Source organism: Podarcis erhardii (assembly GCF_964252035.2).
Source record: "Podarcis erhardii genome assembly, chromosome: 2".
Classification (NCBI taxonomy): Eukaryota; Metazoa; Chordata; class Lepidosauria; order Squamata; family Lacertidae; genus Podarcis; species Podarcis erhardii.
Genome location: NC_138498.1, coordinates 2,310,925 through 2,338,024, shown reverse-complemented (window position 1 = coordinate 2,338,024; position 27,100 = coordinate 2,310,925). Strand labels below are relative to the sequence as shown.

Genomic DNA, 27,100 nt, shown 5'->3' with positions numbered 1-27,100 from the left:
TCAGACAGGAGTCTTTTCCAAGCTCTACCGAGATGGAACCTGGGACCTTTTGCATGAGCTCTTGCAATTTATAAAAGGGATTCCCTGGAAGTTCTAAGAGTGCTGTGACTGTTACTGAACCTGGGTTTTGTAGCCCTCTTGCCTCCCCCAAACCTCACCGCCACTAATGTTTTTTTTGGGGGGGGGGGAGCCTCAAGACAATACCGAAACACTGGAATGTAATTATTTCGATGGTGTTGTGTGCCTTCCCCATAAAAAGTGTGTGAACAAAGGAGGGCAGAATCAGAGAAAAGGGGTTGGTGTGGAAGCACTCTGTGTACAAAACCCCTCCCTTGCTTACAGGTAGAGGCACGCAGTGCCCGGGCTTCTTCCAGGAGGTGCTGAGGACGACTCCGCAAAGGGGAGAGTGGAACTGGAGTGGGGAAGAAGAGGAGAAGGGTTAAAAAAAAGTCTGCTTAAAATCCGTTTTGCTTATTATCATTTAATTTTTTGTCATCCTTTCAGTCTGTTTGATCTATGACTCACCTGCCTGCCTTTGGCTAGTGGCCTTATTTCAATACTAGAGCCCTCACAACATTTCAATTCAATTTCATGGCCTCTCCACTTCCCTTCCCTTCCCTCCCCACCCCACTCCTATTTTTCCTGTCTTCTGACCTGTATCAACCCTGAAATAAACCCCCAATAAGCCCCAAGACCTTAGAATTATATAATCATAGAATTGTAGAGTTGGAAGGAACCCCAAGAGTCACCTAATCCAACCTGTCCAGGTGAGCTGGAAAGTTTAATCAATTCTGAAAAGAATTCAACTTAGCGCAAAAGAAGCAGTAGGGCACAATGGTTTGCCTCTGAAAGAGGAGGCCATTCTAGCTGCTCCAACACTTGTATCTGTTTAAATGCATTGACCTGAGGGTCCACCCTTAGGGATGGAGGAGGAATTTGCTTGGTCCACTTTATGCAGAAGACCAGCCCAATTTGACGGTCCAAAACTTTTGGGTTGGAATGCAATGTTTCAAGATTTTGCAATGCAGCATCAGTGCACAAAAATATCTATCTTGTGAGTCCTGGAAGACCTGTCTGCAGCCTTGCTGGCCTTTTCCCACCTGGCCTGGGAGGGAAAACTGACTCCAGCTACAAAAGCTGAGGCTCCTGAAACCATATTGGCTGTGGGTCCTGGAAGTTCTTCTCCCTCCATTGCTGGCCTTTCCCCACCTGGCTTGGGAGGGAGGGGCCCTGGCAGACTGATTGACTGCTGTGGTCTTGTTTAGGTTGTTTCATTTGGGGTATTCATTGCTATTGATTTTTGTATCTTTAGTTTTAGATATTATTAGGATTTATGTGGAAATTGTTTCAATACTTTTTGATGTGTTTCCTTTATTGTTTGGGTCTTTTGCTATGTTTGCAATGCTGTAAATCTTGTCATGTTGCCTGCTGCCTTGAGCATGGTTTTAACAATGGAAAGGTGGCATACAAATAAAATGATGATGATGATTAAATGAAGATAAAAATGTGCATTTTATGGAAAAGCCCACTGAAGAGTATCAAAAACTATGTATTTGGAGAGAAATGCATACAGTGCCATGCATGATAATGTGTATAACAATACTGCATACAATATAAATGCAAACCCTTCTTTAAAAAATTCCACATAAAATAAGACAGGGCAGACCTATAATTGTGTGCCAGTAAAAATGGCAGGGGATCAGGTTAGGCTGATCTGTCCATCCAGCTCCCATTCTGGAATGTTAGGTGCACTTTGCTTCCGCTTATCCCTACTGACACCTGTCTTGTGCCCCTGCTCCCCTGCCCCACTCACGGTTGGGGTGACTCCGACAACGATGCACGAGACGAACTGCCTTGGCCATCATGCGCTGCATGGAACAGACAGGTTTAATGTTAGGCTCAATCGTTTCATCCTCATCTCACCCCTAAGTGAGTTATTTGCAGACAAAGAGGACAAGAGAGCATGTTCAAAGTGTCCTTATGCACAACTGAAATTTCTCAACACCTAAAAGGGAACTGTAGCTTTTTCTCTCCAGCAGGGGAATGACAACTTTCTCTAACTGATACTGGCTCCTCCTGCCATTACCATGCCACAGTAAGACTACCCCGCTTTCCCCAGCCATGTCTCTCCACTCACCAGCTTCTCAAAGTTGACAAGATTCTCCACCAATGTGCAGTTACCCTCATGGATGAATGTCAGGTCTGCGAAGGGAGACAAAGATCTTTGTTCATCACACAGTAGCCCAGGCACCGGGCTGCCCACAGGATTGAAGGGGCCTGGCACACACATGTGGCGTCAAACATGTGCCCCCAACATCACGCAGGCTGGTGCAGTCTTCCACTAGCTGCAGGTAGGTCTGATGGGGCCTGATGGGCCATGGAATATTGAAATGGGGGGCCTTCCCTCCCCCTCCGATGGTGCCCCTGCACAGTATGTACAGACAATGAAGTTCAGTAGATGAGCTGATGGGCTTATATATTTAGTATATTCTGCCTTTCTTACATGATGCAACTCAAGGTGACAGCAGATCTTCCCAACTTCAGCAGGCTGGCTGCAGCATGCGCCCTCAAGCTGGGCCCTGAATCTAGTCTTGTGCCCCACCTTTGCAAAGTAATGCAACGAGCAAGAGCAGAACTCCTCCCAAGGCAGCAAAGGTTATTAGAGGACACCTATAGCTCAGGGGTTAAGTACTGTTACTGAGACAGGCTTGAAAACACAAAGCTTGCTTCTGACCATGTGTGAGAATCCCCTGAGCCAGATGGGATGGCAAGCCTGAGTTCCCATGGCCAGACCCCAGTCTTAGATGCTTTTTCTTAATTATTTCAAATGTCATATGTTTTGTGAGTTTAGATCCCTAAGGTCTCAAGATACAAAGAGCATTTATGCATGCAAACCAACAGCCAAGGTAAATTTAGTAAGGAGCATGCAGCTTAATATACCTTTAAGCAGGAGGGGCATAAAGGGAATCAAGGGGGGAGTCAGTTTCGCCATGGCCAGCCTGTAGACCCGGTGATTCCAAGAAGGGTCCTGGAAAGAAGGAAGAAAGATTAGCGTTGGGACTGTATGCAACTGCGTGTGCATCAGGCGCACGGCGCCTCACCCCAAAGCTACACTTTAATGGTGTTCCTTTGCTTGTCCAGGACAGTAGTGTCTAGTTCTCACCAACAGCAGATTAAGTTTGTAAGTCTGTTTCTGGACTATACCATTTCAGGTGAAGGCTTAGAAGATAGCATGCTTCCCCGCCCCTGCCCCCCCCCCCCCCACAAAAGAGAGACCTATGCACACAGAACTCTTCTCCCAGATTTTTGGCACTGGAGCATATAGTTATGTGAGTCCCCAGCTGCATCCACACTAAGGGCTGGTTTCACCTAACCCAGTGTGTTGGCTGATGCCTGTGCACTAGCTTAACGGGGCTTTCCACCACCTCCCCCCATGCCCTCTGTGCCACCCACCACCAGTAGGTCAGGAGAACCCCCAGAACGGCACACAGGGAACAGAGAGGGGAAATTGTTCCATTTCGTAAGCAGAAAAAAGACCTTAGAATAAACAAGAATTGACTTTTCATCCCTTCTCAAAAGAGCCTGACTCTTTTGCTAAAGGTAGAAGGACAACTGGGCACCAGCTTGAAGGGCTGGTTGGTATCCTTCTTGGGATTCTTTTGGGAAGCCTGTCTCCTGCTGGATGAGCCAACAGCCACAGAGGACTGTTCAAAAAGCCCCAAGGGAGAAATCTGGGCTCACATCCACATCTCAGCCATAGACTTTATAAGGCAACTGTGCAGAGCACTCTTTCAGCCCCAGTTCCCCATCTGTGAAATGGGAAGAGCAGCGATTTAGCTCGCAGACTGAACACAGTAAAGAATAGCAAAGCACTTTGCACATGGGGAATGGTGCAGAGATGAGAGAGACACAGTGACAAGGCTCCAGCACCGTCCAAAGATAAACAGGACCACCACTCACCAGCATGCGCTCCATGGTGCCGAACAGCTTTCGCGTCTTGTGTGGGAGCTTCTGTGGAGAGGAGAGAGGCAGAGGCAGAGGCAGGGGGGTCTTCAGAAATGGCCAACAAATTACTGCAGAAAGTCAGGGCAAGTTCACGCATGCACCGTTTGTACTTTGAGTAGAAGGGATTTGCATGGGGGGGGGGGACAGAACTGACACATCCAATGCCACAGATAAAACTTTAGTATTTTCCTGCAATATCTCAAACAGAATACATACAGTTAATCTGTGCAAGTGATGTGCTATCAGGCTAGGAGATACAGGCAACCTCCAGGCATGTGTGATGTGACCATGATGAGGCCGGGCTCCTTCTCACATAATCACATTCCCCCTTTCAACAGCTGTTTTGCAGCCCTGCCTTCGCTTCAGCCTCCACCTGCATCCCCCAAAAGGAATGCTAGATCCATGGTGGCCCTTACAAAATGGTGGCAAGGACTGGCAATTGATGAAAAGGCAGCAAATCACCTCTCATTGTTGCTGCTCTTATGACCTTTCTCAACCTGGTGCTTTCCAAATGTTTTGGATAACAACTCCCACCAGCTTCATCAGCCTTATGGCCAATGGTCAGGGGCGATGGGAATTGTGGTCCAAAGCATCTGAAGTGTACCAGGTTGGAGAAGGCTGGTATATAAGCAGTTTCAAAGCATGCATGGTTAGTTCAGTTTGTTTCCCTTCCCTCTGTGGCAGAAATGTACCTCCCAGGTCCTAGAGAGGCGGCTGATGGTGGAATGGCTCAGGCCAAACATCACTGCAAAGAAAGAGTTCAGGTTCTTTTGGTCCTTCAGGCTGAAAACAAAGACACAAGAGGCACTCAGCTCAAAGCGGAAGTTTGTGTGAACCCCCAGATGCTTCTCATGTGAAAGCCAGGACAGGCTTTACTGCTCCCACAGTACTTAAAGCCATGGTTTCCCCTAGAAAAAGGAGGTGACCTACATACATGAGTGGCCAGAAGCTAGTTCAAACCTACAGGTAGATCTTTGGATCAGTAGATCAGCAAGGATTTCCGCTTTCCAATAGTTTAACAATAGTGATAACATTAAGACCTCTCTCACACATACCCTTTCAATATATTTGACTGTGTCGGGATCTGGCTCTGGTTTTGCTATTTTTCATTCTTGTGACTTTACCCCAGCCTGGTGTCATATTGTGGTAAAGGGTGGCTCAGAAATCTTTTTCAAAAATCAATGAAATAAGGCTGCTGAAACCCAGAGATCTTGGGAGAAAATCAGGAATGGCACTTTCCAAACGTGACAACTCTATGGGGCCATGGTACCTTCGCCCCTCCCCCGCAATACAATATTTAGGGGGGTAGCCCCCCAATGTTTTATGCCAGTTGCTGCCTTCCACCCTCCTTTCCTCCCTCTCTCCAAACTGAGCACTGCCCTCTTTCCCAGCTTGACTCCTGGCTTTTGGTGCCATTTCCAGGTGTGTCTATGCCAGGGCAGCTGGAGAGAGGCAGGACCGTAAGAGAGGTGAGTGGGTGATGGGTGGGAGACAGGTGAGCAAGCAGAAACTTCTTGCATGCAGGTGGGGAGTGAGAGGCAAGTGGGGGAGGCCTGTGCCCAGCTGTGCATGGCTGAGGAAGGTGCACTCTGCAGAAGTACTGGGAGGTGCCCATATAAGTGCCCATGTTTTGTTCAAGTTGGCACCCATGGCATTTTCAGAGAACAGAGTGTAAAAGTTACCGAGAACAAATTTCTGGGCCAAGCATGTCTGTCTCACAAATAACTTATTCCCCTGAGCCACTTTTTTGCTCTCAGCTCCGGACCTTGGGGTTCTAGTGAAAACAAAACACAGCCTCAAATTTGCAAGCCTGATGCCTGCTCATTCCTGGCCAACTGCTTTCCTTTCAGCCAAACTCTTACTGTGCAGCCAGCTTGATGAATTTTCGGAGCAGCTGGGCTCTCTTGATAACATCAGGACAGAGGCAGAGCTCGGTGGTGACCCAGAACTGCAGCTCATTGAAACGGCACAGAAAGCGCTCCAGGTTCGCCGTGGTTGCATTGGGAAACTTCTGCGGTCCAAATATGTAGTAGATCAGCTCCACCTTAAAAAACACAACAGCCAGGAGAGTCTCCACTGAAATCCAACCTTAAAAATATAATGCTTTGGCTCAGCTCCACTTGAAGACATGCAACCCACTCTCCTCCACCTTAGACATGCAGGGCAGCTGTCAAAATCTCTGCACAATGCCATGGACATGAGGGTGAGGAATGGCAGGTTGCAGTGTGTGTGCACAGCAAGATCTCCTCAGTCCCAGGGTCTGGTGCCTCACTACAACAGATTTCATCTGGGAACAGATCTCCTTACTTGATGGATGCTTTTGAAGAGGTTCCAGTCATGCTCAGTGAACTGGTTGGCCAGGTCCTTGGAGCTGATGAAATCCAGGTTTTCTGAAGAACCCGCCGTGGGGCCTTGCTGCTCAGGGTGAGGGGCCTGTGCAAATGGGTGGAGAAATAAGTGCAAGCCACTCTGCAGGTGCACCTGTGCACATGCAGGCCTGTGTGCATGCAATTTGGCCTATAAGGCATTCCCCCAAAACTGTGCCCAGCTGTTGATAGGCTGGTATGTTTATTTATTTATTGAATTTGTATACCACCCTTCATCCAAAGATCCCAGGGTGATTCACACAAGCAAAAATACAAAATGAAAACACAAAATACATAAAACAAAAACAAGTGAATAGCCCTGCTCCCACAGACACATTTAAAAGGCCATAGAATGTTAATCAGCCCAAGGCCTGGTTGAAGAGAAACCTCTTCTCCTGGCACCTAAAGATGTGTAATGAAGGCGCCAGGCGAGCTTCCCTGGGGAATCCATTCCACAAATGGGGAGCCACCACAAAAAAGGCCTGCTCTCAAATATACACAACTTCTGGACCTGTCGTGGAGAAGGCATACACAAAAAGGCCTCCAATGACAATCACAAGGTCCAGGTTGGTTAACATGGCAAGAGGGGGTCCAAGAGGTATTATGGTCCTGAGTCGTTTGAAGTTTAGCTGATGCCACTCTGGTGGGTGAGTGGCATCAGTTGGTGAGTGCACCAAGTCTGCAGCAGTGGCACCCACCTCCTTCCCACAGGAAACCGATGTGCTGAGCCAAAGCAGAAGGATTTAACCTCCTTACTGCTCAGTTTGTCTATGAGTGCCAGTTCCCCTGCTGCGAACAGGGGTGCACAGCCAAAAAAGCAGGATTTAACCCACCATTCACCAGCTGATGAGCAGCAGAGGATTCAAGCGTGCTTCCTTTTGTCAGATGGTTACATCCATGGGGATTGTGCAGAAGATAATTTTACCAATTGTCTCCAGGGGGTTGAGCCAGAGAATCAAAGTGAGAGCTTTGCGAGAATCTGCAGGGAAAACACACTCACCAAGCTGTGAAGCTCCTGGACAGTGGCAGCAAAGAGTCTCTCGTTCAGCCCCAGGGATGTAAACACAGCAAAGGCCTCCAAGGGCAAGACCTCTTTATCTGCCAGAAAGAAGGAACAAGAGACATGGCAGTGCCCCAAATTGCCACAAGGGAGCAGTATTGCTCAAGGTACCCTTATTGCCAAGCCTAACTGACAAATCTAGGTGTGAGCAGAAGAGAAAATAAACAAACATACATACATACCGGTACATACATACGTACGCACATACATACATACCCTGCCCATCTGGCTGGGTTTCCCCAGCCACTGTGGGCGGCTCCCAACAGAATATTAAAAACACGATAAAACATCAAACATTAAAAACTTCCCTAAACAGTTTATTGGTCCTGAGCCATTACGGGTAAACCTCAGAGTGATTTGTAACATATCAGCCATGAGTTCCAACTCCCAATTCAACAATGCAAGAACAAAACACCTAAACTGATGCAGAAAGCTAACCGGGGTGGACTTTGCATGGCAGGACTATTAGCTCAGCTTATTTCTGGCACTGCAAAGAAATCCCAAGGCTCAGCATGTAGTCAGAAGCACCCTGTTCTTTAATTCCAGCTACATGTCTTTTGCACCTGGCTCTGGCTGGTTGATCTTGGGGTTCTAGTAAAAAAGCAATCAATAACCCTGAAATCAGTCCACAAGGGGAGGCCAGTCACTAAGGCAAGACAGGGCAGTTTTCTGCATCCCCAAATCCAAAGCTAGACCACAGCGGTCCTGTACCCCCGTAGAGTCACATTCATAAAATTCCTATCATTCAGTACTTCCCTGGAGTCTTTTCTCTCTGAGTATAAGCAGAACTTAAAAGAGGTACAGAAATTAATCATGTCTGGAGGGATACACACACACACACACACACACACACACACACACACACAACCCCCTATGGTGTGGGCTGGCAAGGTGTGTCATTTTAGGAGGTGAAGCTTAATTTTTGCAAATTTCTTCAGTGAGGGATCTTAAAAACATGTTTTTGGGTGTGACGGATTCAAATATGCTATTATTTTTGTGATTGGTAAGTCTATGTTTGATGAAAAAGCACATAGGCTGTTTTCAGAAAAGCAAAGAATTTTAAATTTCACCTTCTGAAAATATCAGGTAATGCTAAGTAATAACAATAATAAATAAATAATATTAATATATAATATAACTACAAGTAGTTGGCAATCATTTTTAATGATTTCTAGGCAATTTCACACACATTTTACTTAGCAGGTCAAACTAAATTATGTTAATTTAACCAAAATATCTTGAACGCCCAAATCACGTTACAAGTTCTTAGCCCTCTTCATTTTGGGAATTTGAAAGCTGATAAATTCAGCATGGCCTCCCAGTGGGCTGGCTGCTTCTTTGCCTGCTCATTTAAACAGGGCTCTTTCCCCATCTCTGGCGCTTCTGGAAAAGGTGAGAAGGTGGTGAAGTGGAATCATAGAATCATAGAATCATAGAGTTGGAAGAGACCACAAGGGCCATCAAGTCCAACCCCCTGCCAAGCAGGAAACACCATCAGAGCACTCCTGACATATGGTTGTCAAGCCTCTGCTTAAAGACCTCCAAAGAAGGAGACTCCACCACACTCCTTGGCAGCAAATTCCACTGTCGAACAGCTCTTACTGTCAGGAAGTTCTTCCTAATGTTTAGGTGGAATCTTTTTTCTTGTAGTTTGGAACCATTGCTCCGTGTCTGCTTCTCTGGAGCAGCAGAAAACAACCTTTCTCCCTCCTCTATGTGACATCCTTTTATATATTTGAACATGGCTATCATATCACCCCTTAACCTCCTCTTCTCCAGGCTAAACATGCCCAGCTCCCTTAGCCGTTCCTCATAAGGCATCGTTTCCAGGCCTTTGACCAGTACTCCAGGTGAGGTCTGACCAGAGCAGAATACAGCGGCACTATTACTCCCCTTGATCTAGATGCTATACTTCTATTGATGCAGCCCAGAATTGCATTGGCTTTTTTAGCTGCTGCGTCACACTGTTGGCTCATGTCAAGTTTGTGGTCAACCAAGACTCCTAGATCCTTTTCACATGTACTGCTCTCAAGCCAGGTGTCACCCATCTTGTATTTGTGCCTCTCATTTTTTTTGCCCAAGTGCAATACTTTACATTTCTCCCTGTTAAAATTCATCTTGTTTGTTTTGGCCCAGTTCTCTAATCTGTCAAGGTCGTTTTGAAGTGTGATCCTGTCCTCTGGGGTGTTAGCCACCCCTCCCAGTTTGGTGTCATCTGCAAATTTGATCAGGATGCCCTTGAGTCCATCATCCAAGTTGTTGATAAAGATGTTGAATAAGACCGGGAAGACAGACCCCTGTGGCACCCCACTAGTCACTCTTCTCCAGGATGAAGAGGAACCATTGATGAGCACCCTTTGGGTTCGGTCAGTCAGCCAGTTACAAATCCACTGAGTGGTAGCATAGTCAAGACCACATTTTACCAGCTTCTTTACAAGAATATCATGGGGCACCTTGTCAAATGCCTTGCTGAAATCAAGGTAGGCTACATCCACTGCGTTCCCCTCATCTACCAGGCTTGTAATTCTGTCAAAAAACGAGATCAGGTTAGTCTGACATGACGTATTTTTCAGAAATCCATGCTGACTATTGGTGATCACAGTATTCCTTTCTAGGTGCTCACAGACTGTTTGCTTAATGATCTGCTCCAGAATCTTCCCTGGTATTGATGTCAGACTGACTGGGCGGTAATTATTTGGGTCCTCTCTTTTCCCCTTTTTGAAAATAGGGACAACATTTGCCCTCCTCCAGTCTGCCAGGACTTCGCCTGTTCTCCAGGAATTCTCAAAGATGACTGCCAGTGGTTCTGAGATCACATCTGCCAGTTCTTTTAATACTCTTGGATGCAGTTCATCTGGCCCTGGAGACTTGAATACATCTAAACTAGCCAAGTATTCTTGTACTATCTCCTTAGTTATTCTGGGCTGTGTTTCCTCTGCTGAATCATTTGCTCCAAATTCTTCAGGTCGGGCATTGTTTTCTTTATTGGAGAAGACTGAGGCAAAGAAGGCATTGAGGAGTTCAGCCCTTTCTGTGTCCCCTGTTTGCATTTCACCATTTTCTCCTCTGAGTGACCCCACTGTTTCTTTGTTCTTCCTTTTGCTACGAACATACCCATAAAGGCCTTTTTTGTTGCTTTTAACCTCTCTAGCAAGCCTGAGTTCATTCTGTGCTTTAGCTTTTCTGACTTTGTGTCTACACGTGCTGGCTATTTGTTTGAATTCCTCTTTGGTGGTTTCCCCCCTTTTCCATTTTTTGTACACATCCTTTTTTAATCTTAACTCAGTTAAAAGTTCTTTAGATAACCACCCTGGCTTCTTTAGGCACCTTCCATGTTTCCGTCTCATTGGTATTGCCTGAAGTTGTGCTTTTACTATCTCCCTCTTAACAAACTCCCAGCCATCATGAACTCCCTTTCCTTTTAGTATTACTGTCCATGGGATCTCACCCAGCACTTTCCTAAGTTTTATGAAGTCGGCTTTCTTAAAGTCAAGAAATTGAGTCCTAGTATGCTTGGCTGCTCCTTTCCGCTGTATAGTAAACTTCAGAAGAGCATGATCACTCGCGCCTAATGATCCTTCCACTTCTACCCCACTAACCAGGTCATCAACATTGGTTAGGACCAGATCTAAAATGGCTGTTCCTCTTGTTGCTTCTCCCACTTTCTGGACAATGAAGTTGTCTGCAAGGCCAGTGAGGAATCTGTTTGACCTTATGCTCTTGGCTGAGTTTGACATCCAGCAAATATCCGGGTAAAGTGGAGACAGCCAATCAACCCAGACCAGCAACAGGTAAGCACTACAAACACAGCGGCAGCAGCTCGGAATGGGGGCAGCAGCCCTCCACAATCTGCAGCCTGAATCAGCTGCCTCACCCTGCCTAATGACAGAGCTGGCCCCTTCTATGCACACAGTTTTGCTGTAAGCCTGAATAACCACTTTCTTCACAGTTCAACATGGGACACAAAAGCACCTCTGGATTAAACACAGCAAGAATTCTTTCCCAGTGCTGCAAAACAGTTTACGTCTGTTTCATCCTTGAGAAAGGGCTGCTGAAATCATGCAAATTGTGGGGGCTGCAAGTGGATCCATATCACCTGCATCACCATGCAATACTGGGCTGCCACCAGAGACCATGTATGTTCTCAGAGGGAATCATGAGAGGTTAACTCACCTCCCACGGAATTGATCTTGACCAGGACCCATTCTTTGCTCCAGCCAGGACAGTCTGCCAGGGATGTGAGCACTTCCTGGACTGAAGCATTCACCCGAAGCACCGTCGTGAGGCAGGAGTAGTCTGGCCTGTATATGTCATACGGGACTATATGGGAGAAGCGGGGAAAGAGACGGAAAAGGAGGGGACAGCAGCTTTAATGCAGGAGCTAAAGCTTTGTACACTTTGCTCACAGAAGCTTTCAAGTTCAATCATCAGTAATGCCAATTATAGCAGGACTGCATCACCTATGTGGACATATGTGATGAAGGGCAGAATATAAACTTAATAAATAAAAATAAAATAAATCCAGCCAATTGGACCTCTCCAGCCATGTTACTGTAACCACCTTGGGGGCTGGATATACATACCTCCCATGTTGGCTGGGGCATCTTGGCATTCTGAGAATGGTCCAGGCGAAAGGGCAAAGCAAAGGGCAGGCTGGCTTGGCGAGCGACCGAGTGAGCGAGGAAGCAACGCTAAATTACCTTTGTCCTGGGCTCGGATAGTATAGCTGCTGTTCAGAAAGGGTTCCTCCTGGCTGGCAAACCAGTCCACTGCACTTCGCACCTGGGGGTGACGGAAAGACAGAAGGATGCATGAAGGTGCAATGGGATTCTCTTCCACCCAGAGGCATCTTCGGGCCCAGGCCTGTAAATAAGGCTAAAACCTACCAGCAATAACCTGGAGAGTAGGAAATCTTTTTCTGTCAGAGAGTCGCTTGCCCTGAATGAGCAATGCTTGAAGGGAGGGGCACATTCCCCTGGTGAAGGGGGCAGAATCAAAAGTGGGCAGCACATGGGATGTGGCGCTTGCCTTTGTACAGGAGGCTCCATTCCAGCCACAGAACAGCCAGAGGTCTCTGCCCTCTCCGTCTTGGCAAGATGCCTTGGTGAAGAAATTTGGGGTTATCTGTGCTTGCCTCAAACACAAACTCAGAGATGTGACGAACTGTCACTCCTTGGGTGTGGCACATGCTTACCAACTATGGAGCTAGCCCAAACCTTGAGGGTGAAGCAAACAGGCCCTATTTGATGGCTACATAGAGACCAGAATCCATCTGACATGCAAGGCTGTGAATTTTTGGATCTTGCTTTTTATTCTGCTGGGGAAATGAGATGGCTCCATCCTAGATTTTATTTTCACATTTCTAGACCTCATTATTTTGAGAAATACATAACCAAGCAAGTTGCCTAAAATGGAAAAGAGGAGAGTTTTGGATAATTCCTCTGCTCCTGCCCCTGGTGCCATGGAATGGAATAACATGACTCTTGTCTGTCCACTGTCTTTTCTTGAGTGTTGCCTAACTTGAGTTCTGCTTTATTTCTGACAAAAATATTTCAAATTAGTGGAGGGGAGGGAGCCGCCTTTTCAAATGAAAATAATTAAGCATGTTTGTCTGCTGTGCGTTGTTTGCAACTGCAGCTCCCTTTAGCGAAGAACTGTTGATTCTCTGGCAAAGGACTTTACCTGAAGCTTCGGAGATGCACAGTTGCTGCCATTTTCTAACCTGTCCAAAGAGGAAAGAGGGACCCCGTCACCATTACTGTTTATTCTAGGTTTGGAAACCCTGGCGAGATGTATAAGATCAGATGAAGGAATAAAAGGTATAATGACAGCTGGGTGCAAAGCATATAAACTGAAAGCATTTGCGGATGACCTTGTGATAACAGTAGAAGAATTTCTGAGTTTGGCCAAGTAGCAGGTTTTAAGTTAAATAAAAACAAAATGAAAATGTTGGTAAAAAATGTGACAGAACAATACAAAAAAGATTTACAACAAAAAACAGAACTGTTAATTTAAAAAATGTAAAATATTTAGGGGTATGGTTGATGACAAATACAGTGTTACCTCGGGATGCAAACGGGATCCGTTCCAGAGCCCCATTCACATCCCAAACAGAATGCAAGACACGACGGCACGATGGCACGATGGCGTGTCTGCACGTGCACAGGTCACGAGTGGCGAAACCCGGAAGTAACGCACTCCGTTACTTCCGGGTTGCCACGGAGCGCAACTTGAACGCACTCAAACCGAAGCACATTCAACATTCAAAAATAACACTGTAAACAATTAAAAACATTGGCAGGATTTTAAAAACACTTGCAATGTAACAAGAACTATGGTAACAGCTGAGTTTTAAGGAAATATGGAGAACATTATGTGATGCTGTTGGAAAAGAATAACTATGGAACCCATGAGGGGGGAGGGAAGTCTAGGGATTCAGAGAATCCTATTTGAACATGTGAATGCAAATGTTAAATGTAAAATCAAATAAAAATATTTTTTTAAAAAACAAAGAGGGAATATTATCAGATCTCAACAGCTATTCATGTTGGCTCAGCTCTTGCAGACTGCATTTGCAGGAAGTGCGAGAAACAGACTCTGTAGCAAAGCAACAACTGCTCAGTTACAGCAATGAAAGTAACCAGTAAGATATTGAGGCCCCCCAGGTGCAACCAAACAGCAGACCTCCCCCACCCATTTAAAATAACTCACCTAGTGTAGAGAAGGAATGACCGGGGGGCGGGGTGGGGGTTAAGGAACACATTTTGTCCATATTTTATCTGACCTTGCTTCTCCCCTTCACCTCTCAGAACAAAAGACACCTGTTGAGTCAGACCAAAGGCTCATCTAGTCCAGCCTCCAGTTCTCAAAGTGGCCACACAGATGCTGCTGAGAAGCCCACAAGCAGGACTTGAACACAATACGCCTCTCTCCTGCTTCTTGTTCCCAGAGACTGGCACTGAGTTGTACTGGAGGTCAAACATAGCCATCGTTGTGATTAGTAGACCTCTCCCCACACCGAGATGGAAGGGCAAAGGGTCTGCAGAACTGAGCCTCTCAGAAGGTCAGAGTTCCCTTCAGATGTGTTCGTGTCATCACAGAGTCTTCCAAAACCACCATCAATCACCTGATGGGGTGAGCACCTACCAGGTAAGAAGAGCTCTTACAGACCAACTTTGGTCTGATTGACTGAGTAGCTGCACATCTGAAGGCTGCTCTAATATGCTTCCTAAATCAGGAAATAAGGTAACCCTGCAATCATCCACATGTGTATTTTGATACACATATCATAACATATCAAATCACATTACAGACATTAAGACTTGCCCTGAGGAAAGAATGGTATTTTGCCATTCTTTTTTGCCTCATCTTCCCCGCACATACCCAGATCCTCGCAAACACAAACTGGGGCAGAGTAGAAGACTCACACTCGGTTCCTCCGGCGATCCTGCATCTGTTCCCTAAGCAGGGGGCCCAGACGAGCATCCTGGGCTGCACACTCAGACAGGCTCTGCAAGAGAACGGCCAGAGCAGATGAGCAGAAGCAGCCAGGCTGGTTGCTACAGAGCAAGAAGGAGCAGACCAGCCTCCTGCAGATGCAATCTCATGCCAAGCAAGCAACAGCCTCCCACCAACCCAAGTCGACTTTTATCCTCTCATCCTCTCTTTGTGTTGCACCTCTAGCACTGCTCCCTGCACCCATCCTGTTACCTGCAAGAAGGCCACAGAGCTGGATTCTGCCTGCAGCAGGCGCCCATAGAGCAACACCCACTGGTTTACCAGCCACAGGATCTTCTGCCTTTTGCCCAGGATGTAGGCAGCTTTGTCCTGTTCAGTGCCCTCCGACGGTTCCGAATGAAAGGTGAACAGTAGTCAAGGAGACACAGAAACACAGCCATATGCAAGGTGGACCAGGCCCGGCTCTAGGTTTTAGGGGGTCTTAGGCTAAGTCCCTCTGGTCGGAGTCCTAAAAATGGCAGCTAAACCCAGCTGCTGCTTAAAGCAGCAATGAGGCAAATTAGTCACGATTTACAACTTTTGCTCCCTTAATCTGAGATGCCCTTTTAGTCAAACTAAAGTTTATTAATTGGTTAACCTAGCCAATTAATCAACTAGAATTTACAGCCCTGATTAAAATGTATGCTGTTCAGACGAAGCCACTTTCATTCTTAACTTGGGACACTAGAGATGTATGGAGCATACATCTGGGATCTCTCTAGTGCAAAGATGAGCAGCTAGCAGACCCTGGGCCAAATCTGGTCCCCAAAGTCTCCTCCCCAACACTGCTATTTAGCATCCCAGAGGCAAGGCATGCATGCACAGGGAACAGCTTGCCAGCAGCCCACCAAACTAGGCCTCTAAAATGGCCTTCCAAACAGAACTGCTTGGTGACTAGGGCTGTAGGATCCAGCAGAGAAACAAACCACAAAGGATATTGTTGGAGCAGAGCTCTGCACAGCTGTGGGGTTGGCATGAACACATTATGTGTCAGAAGGAAATCTCCAAGGAAGGTGTCTACAGAGATGGCAGAGAAGCATGGCGAAACATTATTACAAGGGCTAGATGATCTCCTAGATGATCTGCATTTAAACTCCTGCAACCTGACAAATAGTCCCATGCGCATTCTTCCAGTGTACACACATTGCCCAGTGTACACACATTCAAGGGAGACGACAACTCCACAAATACAAAGGAATGTGCCTGTGTAGATGCCCCTCTGTTCAAACTTCTTTCCCCAGTTCTTAGCTCTAAAGTGGCCCATGAACCAAGGACTGGCATGGGGTTTTCTCTGGTGTAGTAACTTACCCTTCTCTTTAAGTGGCCCTCGACTTACCTATGGGGTCAGAGAGTGTAGAGTCTGGACGCATGGTTTCCAGCAGATAATCAAGTATTTTTTCAGGGGTCCCAGACATCACTGAGTACCTGAACAGGAGAGGAAAGCATGAACTTCTCAGATAGCATGACAACGAGGTGGAAACCAGAAGCAAGCGATGCACCTAAGCAGTAAATGCCCCCCCCCCTTCCCATATCATTAGCTGATTTTGGGGGGAAACAACAACCCAGGTTTGGCATATGAATATTTTTCTCACAAACACATTACATAATAGGTTTTGTAGTCTAGAATTGCCACACAAACAATGAGTGATGATCTCCTGTCCATATTTTGTGCCCACAGTTGTACAGTATCGTATATTTTTTAGTCTTAAGGTTGCAAATTAGCAAAGAAGCATGCAGAAGAACTACACTATCGACAACTACCATACTTGCCCAGTGGATCTTACAGAAGCAGATGGAAATTTAAATACATCTTCCTGTGGGGTGAGTGGGGAGCCCCAATGTTTTGGCATCAGGAAAACTCCAAATGTTCTCTCTGATTCTATTTCATGTGGAATCCAACAGCAATGCTACATTAAGATCCTCTAGAAAAAGCACCATGGCAGTTGGGATGAGCTGCTTCTGCAGCTGCCTGCAAAGCACTTCCAAGAGCAGGAGGTACACCCAGCCCTGTTTTGTGGGGAAGGCAAGAAAAACAAGCAGAAAGAGCTTGTGGGTGCATCAGACAGAAGCTACTTCTGCCTCTAGGAGGGAGCACGGAAGCGAAGGGGGCCAGACCGCAGTACCTACTGCTCCCTGGAGTCCCAGGAAGGTGACTGGAGCTGCTGCCTTGCAAATTCTTCTCCAGAACAAGCACCACCTTCCCATGTTCCTTCAGCCGCAGAGTGTTGGCTTCAACATCCTAGACAGGAAAGCATAAGCTAGTGAACTGGGTTGCATTACCATGCTTCGGGCACGTCTACACTGGAGCTGAATAACAGCCATTGGCCCTAGGCCAATGACATCCTCAGATGCTATCCTAATGGGCCTCCTTTAGGGCAGAAAATTAGTGAGTTGTACACTTCTGAATTCCATGTTGGGTATCACATCAAGATACCAGCCTCGTGCAGCTCCTCCACCTGAAGTCAAAGTGCTCAGCCCAGTCTGCTCACTCTGCCACACAACTAATTTCATAATGGTGTAAAGCAGGGAAAGAGGCCTAGGATTCTAGTTCTATGCTATATCTGCTGTGAGAGATTGCAGTCAAATCCAACAATGCATATTCTTGCTAGTTAGTAAGTTGAGGGGCAAATAACCACAGAGCTGTATTGCTGATAGGCAAAGACTCAGACCATGGAAATGTAATGGGTAGAGGGGGCTCTGTGTGATGTTATTTTCCCCTCCTCTCCTAGGGGACAAGGAACATACAGAATTTCCTCTTTCCTCCTCTCTCTCTCTTCCTTCGTCAAGTCATGAGGGTGAGGCATCTAATCATAAGCCTGCATTTTTATCAAAGCTTCTATATGTTTAATCAGGGCTTGCATTTTAAAATAAGCTTAAAGATTTTCAAATGTTTCATGCCAGGCAGAGAAAACCTTGGCCATTCTCCTAAGACAAGGGGGCCCCATTGATTTATAGTAGAAAAACAATTCTCAAAGTCATAAAAAGAGGAAATTAAAGGCTGAGAGCGAGGACACTGATCCTACATGATACAGAAGATAAAAAAGGCTGAGAAAACACCATTAGGAATGGGGAAAATAATACCATTTGCCTCCCAGTAAAATGAGCCATATCTTCTTCCTAAGGTTGAAAGGCCAAGAGCTAATGGGAGAAGCATCTAGCTGGCTGGGAAAGGAGGGGGAAAGGGGGAGGTGTACACTGAAGAGGTTTCTTTTTAAAAGCTGTTTTACTGAGTTCCTTCCTTTTTACTTTGAAAAGCTTTATTCTTTTAAGAGGCTACCTATGATAAATGTATGAAATATATTAGCTTAAATATATTGGCTTAAATGTAATTATGCAAAGGATTTAAGAAATGCTAGATTCTTATTTCATAGAGTCATATTGCAATAGGAGACCAGAGGGGCAAATGAGCCTAGCCCCCCTGCCAGACAGAAGACGCCATCCAAGCAGTCTTGATATATAGTTGTCAGGCATTTGTTTAGAAACCTTAAATGAAGGAAATCTTTCAATGTTGATGTGAAACTCAAGATCCTTGACATCTGTTGAACATAAAAATGTAAGATTAACCATTTGTTTTAGAAGGCAATAGGGCAAGGAGGGCAAGAGGTGAGCTGGTAATTAAGATTCCATGTAAGATATATTATTACTTATATGTCATATATATAGCTCTTTGTCTCCCTTATAAGGGCAAGGAAGTGGGTGTATCTTTTGTGGGTGTATCTTTTGTGATTGGTTCTACCAAACAGCCAATAGGAATTTCAACCAGGCTGATTGGACAGAGGCAGCCACAGGAGGAGCAAAGGGGGCTGGATTAAGGGAATATAAGTGCTGGCCAGAATGGCAGGAGGCCAGGCCAGAGCTTGGTAACCATGTACCACTGAGCCTCTCATTTATTTGTCTGACAAATAAATTACTATTTTAATTTCTCTATTGCTGCGTTGAATATTTCATTCCAGCTAAGCGTTAACCACAAGCAGGGTGCTACAAGGGCAGACATGCCCTCTGCTTGTTCCAGTAACAGGCATACGTCTGAAGCTGTTTTTACTGTAAATATACCGTATTTTTCGCTCTATAAGACGCACCAGACCACAAGACACACCTAGTTTTTGGAGGAGGAAAAAAAGAAAAAAAATATTCTGAATCTCAGAAGCCAGAACAGCAAGAGGGTTCTCTGTGCAGTGAAAGCAGCAATCCCCCTTGCTGTTCTGGCTTCTGGGATAGCTGCGCAGCCTGCATTCGCTCCATAAGACGCAAACACATTTCCCCTTACTTTTTAGGAGGGAAAAAGTGAGTCTTATAGAGCAAAAAATACGGTAAGTATTTTACCTGCATAGTTTTTACTGCTGCTGTAGCTGAGAACCAATGCAAGACCTCGTGTAAGTAAATCATATCTGAAGCTTACTTTTCAGTCTGGTTGAATGAATAGGGGGAGTATCTGAAGAAGTGTGCATGCACACGAAAGCTCATACCAAGAACTGACTTAGTTGGTCTTTAAGGTGCTACTGGAAGGAATTTGTTTTGTTTTGACTATGGCAGACCAACACGGCTACCTATCTGTAGGGGGAGTCAGCTTGCTTCACAGCTGGACACAATTAAAAGAAGGCTTTGCAGACTATTCCTATATGCATACATTTTGCATTACACTGATAAAATGGAAGCATGCAGAGGAAGACCAGCCAGGAATGGGCAAATGCCCAGTTGAAACAGAGTGACTGGTCATTTGCAACCTGCCCTTCACAATGGATCCCTGCTCAGGTGCCTAAGGGAAAGCAAGGCTGCTTCTGGAAAGGACAGGATAATAAACAGCCAGGCTTTGCAGGTGGGATGGAGGGACTTCAAAGCAAGGAGCTTAGTGTACAGAGGAAAGGAGAACATTCAGGCACAGACGTGTGGCAGAAGTCCTGGAGAAAGTGCTGGTAACTTCGTTTATTGCTGCCTCCTGATCCCTTAATGCCCTCAAATTCCTTACATTTGAGACAAAATTCCTTCCCAGGGCAAACTATTGAGCGCTGAAAACTGTCAGAGAATGGAAGGCCCCCAGCCTCCATGTGTGACCCAACTCCTGGCCCACCTTGAGGATGCGATTGAAGTCCCGTTTGTCCACACGCAGAAAGTGGCAGCTGTCTTCACGGAGGATGATGGTGGCTGCACGGGGGGCATCATTCACCAGCGCCAGCTGCCCAAAGTCATCACCCTCGTGCAGAGTGGATACTAAGCCCTGAAAAGTGAGTGCACCACGTCCATTACTGCTCCAAGGGACATTTCCATGGCAAATACGGGGGACCCTGTGAGGGCAACTGAATACCAAGGCCACTCACCAATTCTCCTTTATTTTCCCTCCCCTCGCTGCTGTCACCACCACCCCTCGCAATAGGCTTATTTTTGTTCTCTGACTGGCAAAGCATCTACGTCTCAGGGCAGCCACTCCTGGTGGGCGGGGCTCTTCAGGGTTTCAAGCAGGTGTCGTTTCCAGACTCAACTCGGGACTTTTTGGGTGCAACACATGCACTCTTGCTAAACCTGAGGCTGCTGACTCATAGGCTGGGCACTGTTTGGGGAGTGGGGTGGGGATGGGGATTGTTGCTGTTACTGATATTTTTTATTTTAGATCTTACGATTTATGTGGAATTCACTTCTACTTGGCTGTGTACTTTTGGATGTTTTATTTGTTGTTTATGATCATTTTTCATAGAATCATAGAATCATAGAGTTGGAAGAGACCACAAGGGCCATCGAGTCCAACCCCCTGCCAAGCAGGAAACACCATCAGAGCACTCCTGACATATGGTTGTCAAGCCTCTGCTTAAAGACCTCCAAAGAATCACCCCTTAACCTCCTCTTCACAAACACCCCTTCACAAACATTTTTGATATGTTTGTGATTACATATTTTTCTCCATGTTTCAAGCTGCCTTGAGAATGGTTTCAACCATGGAAAGGTGGCATACAAATAAAATTATGTGACTTTGTAACTTGTAAAGTAGCATTCTCTGCATTGGCAGCTAAGAAGATCAGGAGGAAGGAACTAGATAAAATAGCAGTCAACTGCAAAGGGGATTTGGATATTTAATTTGGCACATTTTACTAGAAAATCTTCTGCTATTCCATTTTATGCAACAAATAATCATGGTAGTTGTGACCGTGGTTTATATTGTATGTGTAGTGCCTGATGATTTTATGGTTATTGCTGTTTTTCCTTTTGTTATTTTTCTGAATGATGCCATGGCCTATGATTAGCGCAATAAAAGTCTATGATGATGATGAAATAAAATTATGTATGTATATATGTAGATATATGAATCACAGTCCTCCCCCAAAGGTATGTTGACTGACTGAGTTATTTTTCAAAAGAACACCAGAGGGAGAGCCGGATCAGCATATTAAATATGACAAGCAAGGTGTTCATACTACCGTGAAACTTTGGGACAAACAAGTGTTATATTGTATATAAATGCAATCTGATCTAAAAGCATCAATATATGACAAGAAACATCTACGTAAATAGATTTCTCTTATTCCAGATGTGGATATAAAATTTCCTACACACACACCGAACTTAACCCCAAGCTGACCCTTTCCAGAGATTGAACATACAAACCTTGTCATGTGTGACAACGTTGACTGATCCCTTCCAGATGATGTACCAGGAGGTGCCCTTGTCCCCTTGGCTGAACACTGGAGGGGGAAAATCCTTCACATCAGTGCTATGGGACTTATGCTTTGAGACACATGCAAAATGAGTGCCCAAGGGCACAGACCAGCCCTCCCCAATGTGTTTGGGACTACAACTCCTATCTGCCCCAGCCAGAATGGCCATGCTGACTGGAGCCAATGGGAATTATAGTCTGAAACATCTGGCGGTCACAGCAGGGCAGGGAAAGAAGCACAGGCAACATGTTAGAGGCAAAGGAGGAAATGATCAGCTTGGACTAGGGTGGGGTGGGGGGCACAGGAACAAGTGGGCAAAGCAAGAAGAACAGGTTCTCAAGGGAGCCTTCAAAAGAGCTGCCACAGGGAATTGGAAATGAGGATAAATAGATAGGAAGTTTTCCTTCTGAATTGCACAGGGTAGAAGATTGCTGTGTGTCACATTTGACCCTCTCAAAAGTCACTGGGATGATGGCACAGCAACAACACACAAGACCCATCCCGATTCCAAAGACTACTGCAATGCACACTTCTTTCCTTGCGCCTGATCTGGATATAAAACTTCTGCTCAGAGACCTGCCCTGGTTGCTGATTTGCTACCAGGCCAAGTTCAAAGTGTTATTATTACTATAAAAAAGGTAAAGGTACCCCTGCCCGTATGGGCCAGTCGTGTCCGACTCTAGGGTTGTGTGCCCATCTCACTTAAGAGGCCGGGGGCCAGCGCTGTCCAGAGACACTTCTGGGTCACGTGGACAGCGTGACGAAGCTGCTCTGGCGAGCCAGCACCAGCGCAGCACACGGAAACGCCGTTTACCTTCCCGCTGGTAAGCGGTCCCTATTTATTTACTTGCACCCGGGGGTGCTTTCGAACTGCTAGGTTGGCAGGCGCTGGGACCGAGCAACGGGAGTGCACCCCGCCGCGGGGATTCGAACCGCCGACCTGACGATCGGCAAGCCCTAGGCGCTGAGGTTTTACCCACAGCGCCACCCGCGTCCCACTATTATTCCTATATAAAGCCCTTAACAGCTTGGACCAGTTTACCTATGCGATCATCTTACCCCCCCCCCCCCCCGAACACCCACCCGACTGCTTCCATCTCCAGAACTGGTACTGTTACAGGAGCCACATAATGAATACTCAATCCACATTTGTAAGGAATTGATGCCTTAGTGTGGCAGCATCCCAGTTTTGAACTCCCTGCCTAATGGCAGCAGGCAGGAGCCTTCCCCGGACTCTTTTTCAGTGCCTTGACAGGCAAGCCTATCAAGACAGGTAGAATGCTGACATATCTTAATCTGGTATTTAGCTTATCGTTGGTTTTAATTATTTTTTGGAGGTTTTAAATTGTTGCTTTTCACTGATAATTTTATTGTTTTGCTCTTTTTTGTAAACTGCTGAGGTTTAACTACAATCAAGAAGTGTATAAATATTGTGAAATAAATAAACAAGCCAACTTATAGTGGCTGCAAGATACTGTTCCTTGATAGTGTTTGCCTGGTTGAAATGTGTCCTTCAACTCTGATGATACACGCTGATAGCTGGGTGGAAGGGAGAAAAGTGTGTGTGTAGAAAACAAAGGTAAATTTGACATTCCTTGCTCTGACCACTTTTGCCTCGGGCACCACCCACCCCTGCCATGTGGCCCCAAGAAGGTTGCTGAGATGAGACATGGCCCTCAGACTGAGCTATGGGAATGCTTGCAGGAAGTCAAGAGAAGAGCTAGGCTGAAAGTGACTAAACCATTGCCAGCCAGTTACTCACACACAGTTCCAGCCTTTGCATGGGATTCAAACAGCAGGACAGCAGCCAGTTCCCTCTTCACCTGTGGCAGGAGGGAGACACGCAATGAGCTTGCCCTAGAGAACCACTTGCACAAACAGCTGAGGCAGAACATAACTTTGGTGATTAAAGGTGTTGGCCACACTGGCAGAGGAAGAGGGGGGCGGGGGGGAGTGCACCACCCCCGGCAGCGTGATCCTGGTGGGGTGCCATTGCGGCTGCTCCCCCCACCCATGCTGGGCGCCATGCCTCCGCAGACAGTGTGCCATGCCCCCAGGATGCACGCCAGCCACGCCCCTGCCTGCTCTCTGCCCCCAATGCCAGAGCATGAAGCTCCGCCACTGGTTGGCCAAGCAGGAAGCAAGTTCATGGAAGGTACACATGCATAAAGGCTTCTAGGGAGGAAACATCCACACGTGGGTCAGCACAGTTCTGATTACTACATACTATTCATACTAGTCAATAGCTATACTCCTCTGTAATCTTGGTGGTTCTTAAAGAGAAGTCCACCTAGAAGCTCATTTATGTGTACTAAATTATAGTCAACAACAAAAAATGTAGTGATACATACTTCTTAACATCAACATACGGTGCTATATTTGTCAAATTTTGCTAATAATGCTGGATGACAAAATTCTGGTTACCAGATGCCCCTGGTGGTGGTGAACTGCTCACCACCTAATCTTATTTGTGGACTTAACAGCCAGCTGCCATTCTTTCGTTTTTGATTTCTGGACTGTGCTTAGACTGCTTTGCATGTTCAAATTGACACAGCTCCCCTCCTCTGATTCACCCATCAAATACAGTCCATTAAGTCACTCAAGCATACTGAGTTCAGAACTGAAGAAAAAGGGACTCTTGATGCAATGGCTATGTATGTGTGTGTGTGTGTGTGTGTGTGTGTTGGAAGTATGTGAGCAGAGAAAATAAGCAAACTGAAATATTTAGAAAACTTGACAGGTGCCAATTCTAAAAGTAGCATCATAAATTCTTTACATTTAGTGTAACAGCAAACACCCCCCCTCCTAACGTGCATGTATTTTCACCCCCTACATCTGTATAGGAGATGGATCCAGTCTGACGCGGGCTCAGGCAGCAGGTGGGCAGGTTTGAAGTGACTGACAATTGAAAGGAAGCAACCAGGTGGAAATAGGACAAATTTGCTAGATAGGTTCATCCTATCAAATGGAATAGCTAATGGGTGGGGGTGGGTGGGATTTGTTTGGCCATCCCATTGGTTTCCATTCCTAGCCATGCATTACTCATGGCATTCAAATTAAAGATGGGCCAAATGAGGCAGAATCTGACCATTACTTACAGAACTGGAGAGATGGGCGACAGCTTTGATGTGCAGCAGCTCCTCAAAGATCAGTGCAAGCTCCTCATCTGTGCGCTGGCCAGGGCTGGAGGAGAGTGTACAGGTAAGGCACACATATGTCAGGTTCTCCTGTCACTTTACAGCACTCGCCACCACCGCATCCTCATCCCCAAGACAGTGTGCATTACCCTGACTCCTTCAAAGCAAAGGATGTAAATTCATGGCATAAACCTCCTTGCTTCTTCTGATCATGGGGAAGGACAAGGAAGAGAGCAAACTACCAATGCAGCAACAGGACATCCTTAACCTCCATCATATCCTCTGGCACGAGGGCCAGGCGCCAGGTAGCTTGGCTACAATCATGAGGGCGAGAAATTCACTTTTAAAGTTAGGAAGAGCCTGCTAGAACAGGCCAGTGGGCTATGTAATCCAGGATCCTGTTCTCACAGGGGCCAATCACTTGCTGAATCAGATCTTATCAGATGTGCATAAAATCCAAAGAGAGATTTCCCTTAACCCTGCATCAATTCAGCACGTAATATCAGATTTTTGTAAAGCATAACTGCGAACAATGAGAAAAGCTCTCAGACCCAGGGGAATTAATCAGCAAAGAACAGCATCAAAATACAGGTCAAGCAAAAGTGTGAATGAGTCCCTAGAAAGGCAGGATTTAAATAAAGCGAATGAATGAAATAATCAAGGAAACAATATATACATTTCTTTCTATCTATCATCTATCCACCTGCATAAATCCACTAATAAACAGAAATGGCTTTGCTGTTCTATCAGCAGCAAAGCCTTAAACCTTCCACATTTCCTCCCTGCCTGCCACACTATAGCTCAGTCCTCACACTCACGGTTTGTGCAAGATGGTGGTGAGCAAGGCGGTAGGGCCCAGTTGGGTGAGCAATGCCAGTGCCTCCAGGAGCTCCTCCCCATCCCGGTCTTCAGCGCTTGGCTCCAGGGCCACGAAGCGGAAGAACTGGGTGTCGCGGTCCTGGAAATAGCTCTCCTGCCGCACTGCACAGGGAAGGCGGGTGAAAGCAGGATGAGAATAAGAGAGCACAAGGGGATGGGGAGGGAACCTGTGGTCCTCCGGGAACTATTGGACGACACCTCCCATCACCCCTGATTGCTGGCTTTGTTGGCTGGGGCTGATGGGAGCTGTAGTCATCAGCTACTGGAAGGTCACAGCTTCCCTGCCCTTAGAAGAAGCCAACAGAAGATGTGAAGAGCCCCCTGTCAGCATATCTGTTCCCAGTTGCGTCACCTCTTATAGCTTTCCCTTTCTCCCAGTGACAGGCAGCTATCTGGACAGCGAAGGAGTGCAAAGTGGCATTACAGCTGCTGGGTAAGCCCAGTGGGCACACAAAGAACCAAAGGGTGAGGGGTCCTTGGAGAGCACCCAATCCAGCCCCCTTCTCCAGTGGCAGACCTTGGGGTCTCAAATATCAGCAGTGCCCTGTGCAATGCCAAAATTCGGTGCCCCCCAAGGCTTTCCCTGTGGAAACCTGCTCTCTTCTGCTGAATCGGAGCAAAGAGCAATCTGCAGAAAACCCAAACTGCTGTTTGCGTCGATTCAGCAGTTCAGATTGGGTTTTGCTGGGGGAAACAGCAGGGCAAAAAACAAAAGTGCTCTGAGGTGGACCGGCTTGGTTAGGTAGCACCGTGAGCAGTGCCTAACGAGCAGCGGGATGCTGAGACTGTCATGCCCCCCCTTCTTTCCTCTGGTTGTCTCACCATGAGCCAAGACTCCTTCGTCCACCAGCACCTGGCAGAGTCCAAGGGCCTGACTGCGCGTCTGTACAGAAAACTCTGCGCTGAGCAGCGCATCCACCAGCTCCTTCCCAGAGCAGCACTGCCTGGAAGGGAGACATCAAACAGGGGAGAGTTCATGGGAAGAATTCCCACAATCTGCAGCAGAGCAAGTTCTGAACTTCAGATTGGATTTCCAGTTTTAAAGCTCTAGATCTCCCCTCTGCTCCCCTCCCCCTTTCCTTGGTTTTGGGGGCTTTCATCTTTTGGTTGTCTGGGAAGGACAAGACAAGACATAGTTAATTTCTGGAACTCATTGCCATAAGATGCGGCATTGGCCACTGTCTTTAAGGGCAATTCATGGGGGGGGGTCCTTCCAGTGGCAATTTAGTCATGTATAGCCTCCAAGTTCAGAGGCAGAATGCCTTCCTTACCTACCTGTAACTATTGCCATCACGTCCTATTTATGATTTCCCAAAGCTGGTCACTCTGGGAATGGGTTGCTCAACTAACTCAGGGATGGGGAACCTGCAGGCCTCCAGATGTTGTCGGACTCCAACTCCCATCAACCCCAGCCAGCATGATCAATGGTTAGGGATGACCAGAGTTGTGGTCCAACAATATCTGAAAGGCCAAGTTTCCTATCCCAGGACCAGCTGGGCTTTCAGTACAGGA

General features: G+C 46.5%; 1 protein-coding gene across 3 annotated transcripts in view; it reads right to left on the bottom strand.

The window, feature by feature from the left end:
* Nucleotides 1–27,100, bottom strand: part of RAPGEF3 (Rap guanine nucleotide exchange factor 3) — a 59,386-nt gene that overhangs the window by 1,521 nt on the left and 30,765 nt on the right. For all 3 annotated transcript variants that reach the window (XM_081851718.1, XM_081851719.1, XM_081851720.1), the window contains 23 exons: nucleotides 26,411–26,532; nucleotides 25,528–25,690; nucleotides 24,671–24,755; nucleotides 23,335–23,395; nucleotides 21,523–21,599; nucleotides 19,997–20,143; nucleotides 17,052–17,167; nucleotides 16,265–16,353; nucleotides 15,867–15,945; nucleotides 15,142–15,292; nucleotides 14,859–14,941; nucleotides 13,114–13,153; nucleotides 12,132–12,213; nucleotides 11,605–11,751; nucleotides 7,372–7,469; nucleotides 6,313–6,438; nucleotides 5,868–6,049; nucleotides 4,698–4,788; nucleotides 3,961–4,011; nucleotides 2,941–3,028; nucleotides 2,138–2,202; nucleotides 1,814–1,868; nucleotides 341–412 (listed from right to left, as the gene is read on the bottom strand). In XM_081851718.1, coding sequence (XP_081707844.1) covers nucleotides 341–412; nucleotides 1,814–1,868; nucleotides 2,138–2,202; nucleotides 2,941–3,028; nucleotides 3,961–4,011; nucleotides 4,698–4,788; nucleotides 5,868–6,049; nucleotides 6,313–6,438; nucleotides 7,372–7,469; nucleotides 11,605–11,751; nucleotides 12,132–12,213; nucleotides 13,114–13,153; nucleotides 14,859–14,941; nucleotides 15,142–15,292; nucleotides 15,867–15,945; nucleotides 16,265–16,353; nucleotides 17,052–17,167; nucleotides 19,997–20,143; nucleotides 21,523–21,599; nucleotides 23,335–23,395; nucleotides 24,671–24,755; nucleotides 25,528–25,690; nucleotides 26,411–26,532 — 2,270 coding nt within the window. The remainder of the gene's footprint in view (nucleotides 1–340; nucleotides 413–1,813; nucleotides 1,869–2,137; nucleotides 2,203–2,940; nucleotides 3,029–3,960; nucleotides 4,012–4,697; nucleotides 4,789–5,867; nucleotides 6,050–6,312; nucleotides 6,439–7,371; nucleotides 7,470–11,604; nucleotides 11,752–12,131; nucleotides 12,214–13,113; nucleotides 13,154–14,858; nucleotides 14,942–15,141; nucleotides 15,293–15,866; nucleotides 15,946–16,264; nucleotides 16,354–17,051; nucleotides 17,168–19,996; nucleotides 20,144–21,522; nucleotides 21,600–23,334; nucleotides 23,396–24,670; nucleotides 24,756–25,527; nucleotides 25,691–26,410; nucleotides 26,533–27,100) is intronic.